Below are 6609 nucleotides of genomic sequence, written 5' to 3'. Positions count from 1 at the left end.
GAATGGATTGAAACTTCACACACTTGTTCGCAGTGATTATCTAAGATGATGGACACAGGTCCCATAACTCTTAATTTCCTTTTTAACAGATTTATGCCCCTTTTCTGACTTACAAATTATTGCTAAAGTTTTTGCGTGTAAGCTGGTATCTCCATAACTGTATGTATAAAAGACTAAAGAAGAACAATTTTTTGTGTCGCCTCTACGGAGTAGTGGCGACATATAGGGATCACTTCTCCGTCGTCTGTCTGTCCGTCTGTCTGTCTGTCTGTCTGTCTGTCTGTCTGTCCGTGCGTCCGTCACAAAACTTGTCCGGACTTCTCCTCATAAACTACTGGTGCAATTTCATCCAAACTTTACAGGAATGATCAGTACCAAGTCTAGTTGTGCATATTGTCAGCATTTTCCGGTTCAACGATTTTTGTTTGAGTTATGGCCCTTTAATAATTTTTAATTTTAAAGTTTGTCCGGACTACTTCTCTTATACCACTAATGCAATTTCAATGAAACTTTACAGGATTGATCTGTAGCTCAAGTCCTTGCGCATATTGCAAGGGTTTTCCGGTTGAATGATTTTTGGCCGAGTTATGGCCCTTTGATAAAAAGGTTTCTTTTTTCTGTGTGTGTTGCCAGATACACAAAAGCTTGTCCGGACTACTCCTCATAAACTACAGGTGCAATTTCATCCAAACTTTACAGGAATGATCAGTACCAAGTCTAGTTGTGCATATTGTCAGCATTTTCCGGTTCAATGATTTTTGTTTGAGTTATGGCCCTTTAATAATTTTTATTTTTAAAGTTTGCCCGGACTACTTCTCTTATACCACTAATGCAATTTCAATGAAACTTTACAAGATTGATCTGTAGCTCAAGTCCTTGCGCATATTGCACGGGTTTTCCGGTTGAATGATTTTTGGCTGAGTTATGGCCCTTTGATCAAAAGGTGTTTTTTTCTGTGTGTTGCCAGATACGCAAAAGCTTGTCCGGACTACTCCTCATAAACTACTGGTGCAATTTTATCCAAACTTTACAGGAATGATCAGTACCAAGGTCTAGTTGTGCACTGTCCGTCTGTCTGTCCGTCTGTCACAAAATTTGTCCTAACATGAAATTGGCCATCATGAGGCGACACATGTGATTACTGATCGCTCTTGTTGTATTTCAGCATCAAATATTTTAAACATTTGTGCGGCTGTTTTGTATATGCAAATGACATGTTGTTTGTGCCATTTTGGAACAATTTTATGTATTCATATAGCTTAGGCATTTCTATACTCAATAAAACACCCTTTTGACAAGGCTTTAAAATAGTCAAGCGTGGCTGTCCTCCGACAGCTCTTGTTACTGTTTTAGTGTATAGACTATGTAACATCTTAATTTAAATTACTGAATCATAGTCTTTGAATATTTGTTAAGTGTTACAAACAGGCAGATAGAGAAATAACAGTTTCAATTTGTTTTCTTGATGTAGATATTAGTGTAAGGGCCAAGCTCCAATCAGTAACAAGACAAAGAAGTGAAATAGAAATAACGCAGTCTGAGTCAGATGAAGGGGATGTGAAACCTAGTACTTTCAAGAGTGATGATGGTAAAACCTTTTATTCTTTTTCCAGTCTTTAATATGTTGATGAAGGGGGCAAGCATTTCAGCCCTTTGCATTAGGAAGTTGCAACAGGGTAAATGGATCAAGCTCCTGATTGTACAATTCCCTTTGGTGATTTTTATGCTCCCTCTGAGAGGAGGCATATAGATTTACCCTTGTCCGTCAGTCCGACCCTTATAGCTCCAAAGGTATATGAGCTAAGATCATAAAACTTTACAGAAATGCTTGTCAGCGTATGAAGCTTAACTTGTAGATTTACTCAATATTGGCAGAGTTATTGCCCTTTACTTAGTCATATTGACAATATTCAACTTTTGTCATTTGTAGCTCCAGAAATGCTTGAGTTATTAAACTGTACAGGAATATAAGCAAGTATATGAAGTTGTGCACCAGGGGTGTTGCTTGTTCATTCATACATTTTTGGCAGAGTTATTGCCCTTGACTTAGTCAAAATTGTGCACCAAAAGTTGTCATGCATAGCTCCAAGAGTATATGAGCTAAGATCATGAAACTTAGCAGGAAAGCTTGTCAGCATATGAAGTTGTGCACCTTTATTTGTTTGTGGATTTATTCAGTATTGCAGAGTTATTGCCCTTTGACTTAGTCAAAATTGGCAATTTTCAACTTGTACATTTGTAGCTACAAAATTGTTTGAGTAAGAGGGATGAAACATTACATAAATGTTACTCAGCATTAAAAGGTGTGCAGCTTGGGTTTTGCTTGTCAGTTTTTTCGGTATTGGGAGAGTTAATGCCCTTGACTTATTAAAAATCCATATTTTAAGTTAATGCCCTTGACTTATTAATAATCCATATTTTAAGTAAGGTGGAATGTCTGGTCTAAATTCCATTCATTCCATAAGCAAGTCAATTAGTGGGTCCAATTCTTTTGTTCAATAATTGGGTTCTGGTCAATAACTGGGTCTTTGGAAACAATAGAAAGTCCCAACAATCAACAGGGTTTCAGCTTAAACTAGTATAAAAATATATATATATGCTCAGTTTCATACTGTTTTCACTTTCAGACAATATAAAATTGATCAGTCAGAAGAACATTATACATGATGGTTTGTCGTAGTTAACAGTATGCATTGTGTACTACATTGTGTTTATGACTATATCCTGTTCTTATGTAAATGTATATACATTTCAAGACGTGTAAGTGGGGGCATCTTTTTCCTTTGGACTCATTTCTAGTTCTTACATGTTGAGTATTTACAAACATCAAGTTGTTGTGTAATTTTAAGAAACCAAAGAGCGTCAAAGAGCTTCAGATATGACTAATATTACGTTTAAATAAGGTTTAAAACTCTACATGAACATAATAAACCAGTAGGTTATTCAGGATAAAGAACATCTTATACTGATTCTCCAAAGGGTTGATGGTAGATAAAGCACTGCTTATTTACTAACAAATTACGTTATTTTGAGTTCGGTAATTGCCCACATTTGATTGAGAGATAACATGGTTAAGTTCAAGAATGTATCTTAAAATGATGTCTCTGATTTCAGTAGTATGTACAGTGTATATTTAGTTTACTGAGGTATAAGATGGTTAATGTTTAAATTGTTTTCTTCCAGCAAAACTGCAGCAAAAGGGATTTCCACGATCAGGACACAAGAAAAAGTATGACAAATTAAATTCATGTACTTTCTGCAAGAAAATGATACATTCTAAAATTACTAGACATTTGCTTACGCATAAAGAGCAAGCTGAAATTCTCAAAATTAGACTGTTGCCAAAGCGATCTGAAGAGCGAGCTGCAGAGTTTTCAGCTCTTGTGAATGAGGGTAATTACAAGCATAATGTGGAGGTTTTGAAGTTAAATAAAGGTACCCTATTCACAATGGGACGGGAGAGTCCAGACAAGTCAAAACACTCTATAGAGGATTACTACCCTTGTGAATATTGTAAAGGGTTTTGCCAAAAAAGACTATTGTGGCATCATGCCAGCAACTGTAAAGTTAGAAAACTTCGAAATGGGAGTGACGGTAACTTTTTGTGCAATTCTCGTACATTGCTGTATAGTTCTCTACTTGAAAATGATGATCATGCCATAATGCCAATGTTAGAAAGAATGAATGATGGGGAAGTCAAGAGAGTTATAGCAAAAGACAAAATACTTATTGTAATTGACAGCAATATTGGATCAAGTAGCAAAGACTTCTTTTAAATAATAATTTAAACATTGAATCCAGCCATCTTTCAGTTAGCATTTATTGTTGTTTTTTTAATTAATTATTTTTTTAAGCAAAGTATTTTAACAATTACTGGTAAGCGAGTAGTTTCTGTACAGAAATCACATTGATTTTGAAATCTTTTTCAAATGTAAATTCACAAGAAATTACTTGTTACATACATCAAAGTTCAGTTTGTCACATGCAATCACGGTTATCTTGTTGTGTTCTAAATATAGAATTATGTTAGATATGAGGTTACAAAATAGCTCTTTATTTTGCATGAAGAGAAGCAGTTCCAGTACAAACATAAAAATTGACAAGATTATGCTATATCATTATATCAGCGCTCCCTTAACCTAAAATCGATAAGTAGAACGTTTTACACGAGTTTCATATTTGTTTCATTGAACCTGCATTGAACATATTCTACCTGTAGAGAATGCCGGTATGCGTAGTCAAAATGGTATAAATCTTTATTCACATGTATTTATTTTCTATGCACGTAGTGAAGGACGTTGGGAAATGTCGATTTTATTCATAATCTTCTTTGGGTTACACTTAAGGATATATTATGCTTATTTCTGATGTTTACAAATGTTAAAAATCTCTTCATAGTTCCATTATACAGAAGATTCATCAGGTGTAAAGTGCTATATTTGGTTTAAAAGGTTACACAGGAATGTAAACTAACGTGTAAACTCTGTATAACTAAATATGGGCATGAAAAGGTTGGCAGTTTTTAGCTCGACTTTTCTATGAAAAGGGGAGCTATCCTACTCACCTCGGTGTTGGCGTTGGCGTCACACCTTGGTTAAGTTTTTCGTACCACCCCACTTTATTTCAGAAGTATTAGAGGTATGGCTTTGAAACTTACCATACTTGTTCACCATCATAACCTCCATCGACAGACAAGAGTACATAACTCTGTCAAGGTTTTTGACAGAATTAATGGCCCTTTTTTTACTTAAAAAGTGTATTGAGCTTGGTTAAGTTTTTTGTACCACCTCACTCTATTTCAAAACCATTGGAGGTATTGCTTTGAAACTAACATACTTGCCTACCATCACGACCTTCGTCAATAGACAAGAGGACATAACTCTGTCAAGGTTTTTGACAGAATTATGCCCCTTTTTAGCTCGACTTTTCTATGAAAAGGGGAGCTATCCTACTCGCCCCGGCGTCGGCGTTGGCGTCACACCTTGGTTAAGTTTTTCGTACCACCCCACTTTATTTCAGAAGTATTACAAGTATGGCTTTGAAACTTACCATACTTGTTCACCATCATAACCTCCATCTACAGACAAGAGTACATAACTCTGTCAAGGTTTTTGACAGAATTATGGCCCTTTTTTGACTTAGAAAGTGTATTGAGCTTGGTTAAGTTTTTTGTACCACCTCACTTTATTTCAAAACCATTGGAGGTATTGCTTTGAAACTGACCATACTTGTTTACCATCACGACCTTCATCAACAGACAAGAGGACATAACTCTGTCAAGGTTTTTGACAGAATTATGCCCCTTTTTGACTTAGAAAATACATTGAATATGGGTAAAATCCACTTATTGCCTTAACCCTTTGAGATATTGCTTTGAAACTTTTAATGCTATTTCACATCATTACCCCCATCTGTACGCAAGAGAAGGTAACTCTGTCAAGGATTTGTTTTAAAAATTAAGGCCTTTTATCGACTTAGAATTAAATTTATTTAAGGCTCAACTCAGTTTTTTTTTCTTTCTTACCAGCCCTCTTTTGACTTAAACATTTCAAACTTTGCTGCAGTGTTCAAGGGTATCACACAATTCAGTAAAATAATTCTTCACTAAATATCTTAATGCTCATGGCCATTGTTCACTTTAAAAATACAGAGATTCTTGTATTGCCTTTTACTGCAAAAACTTTTTTTATTGGCAAGCAATAAAAAAGTCGAGCGCGCTGTCTTACGGACAGCTCTTGTTTACTTAGACAATACATTGAATATGGGTAAAATCCACTTATTGCCTTAACCCTTTGAGCTTGCTTTGAAACTTTTAATGCTATTTCACATCATTACCCCCATCTGTACGCAAGAGAAGGTAACTCTGTCAGGGATTTGTTTTAAAAATTAAGGCCTTTTATCGACTTAGAATCTTGGTTAACTTTTTTGTACCAGTCAACTTTTTGACTGAACTGGTTGAGATATTAAATTGAAAGTTGGAATACTTGTTTACCATCATGGTCCCAAAACATGGGCAGGAGAAGGTAATTCTGTTAAGGATTTTATTTGAATTATGGCCCTTTTTGACTTAGAAACTCAGTTAAAATTTTCATTCTTGTCCACTTGTTGACTTAACCATTTGAGATATTACTTTGGAAGTTGGAGTTCTTATGTGCCATCATGAGACCTATCTGTAAGCAAGAGAAGATAACTCTGTGAAAATGTTTCTTGATTTGTACTTAGAAATTCCTAGTTAAAGTCTTGTGTGCCCTTAACTGTCAAAGTTTTGTTTTATAGGCAAGCACTAAAAAAGTCGAGCGCGCTGTCCTTCTGACAGCTCTTGTTTTAAGAAATGAGATTAATTGGGCGACTTGTTAAAAGGGACTGCAGTTTTCAAAACAATATTTCTTTCTTTGACTGTTTAAATAAGACAGATTTATTCAGAATTTCTGATTTTATGTGGGTCATCTGGGGTCAAAAACTAGGTCAAATCGTAAAATAACCTTGTGTATACAATTGAGGCTGAATTTTTAATCCAATTTTCATAATATTTGGTCAGAATGTTTGTTTGATGAAAGAAATCAACATCCTCTTTGTTTATACGATCATTTACAACAGTCCATGTTGATT

General features: G+C 35.2%; 1 protein-coding gene across 1 annotated transcript; it reads left to right on the top strand.

Moving 5' to 3' along the window:
- The first annotated feature begins 1410 nt into the window (after positions 1 to 1410).
- LOC132743903 (uncharacterized) lies at positions 1411 to 6341 on the top strand. The gene is made up of 2 exons (XM_060732497.1): positions 1411 to 1588; positions 3184 to 6341. Exon 2 carries the CDS (start codon positions 3267 to 3269, stop codon positions 3774 to 3776), a length of 510 nt encoding a protein of 169 aa, XP_060588480.1. The 5' UTR covers positions 1411 to 1588; positions 3184 to 3266; the 3' UTR covers positions 3777 to 6341.
- The last annotated feature ends 268 nt before the right edge of the window (positions 6342 to 6609 follow it).

Source organism: Ruditapes philippinarum, unplaced genomic scaffold (genome assembly GCF_026571515.1).
Source record: "Ruditapes philippinarum isolate M1 unplaced genomic scaffold, ASM2657151v2 ctg18180_1_1_1_1, whole genome shotgun sequence".
Taxonomy (NCBI): Eukaryota; Metazoa; Mollusca; class Bivalvia; order Venerida; family Veneridae; genus Ruditapes; species Ruditapes philippinarum.
The sequence above is the reverse complement of the archived record's forward strand: the minus strand, read 5'-3'. Positions and strand labels throughout refer to the sequence as shown.

Bases quoted from the DNA above. Each gene is read 5' to 3' on its own strand.
- LOC132743903 (XM_060732497.1), top strand. From the start codon at position 3,267: ATGATACATTCTAAAATTACTAGACATTTGCTTACGCATAAAGAGCAA.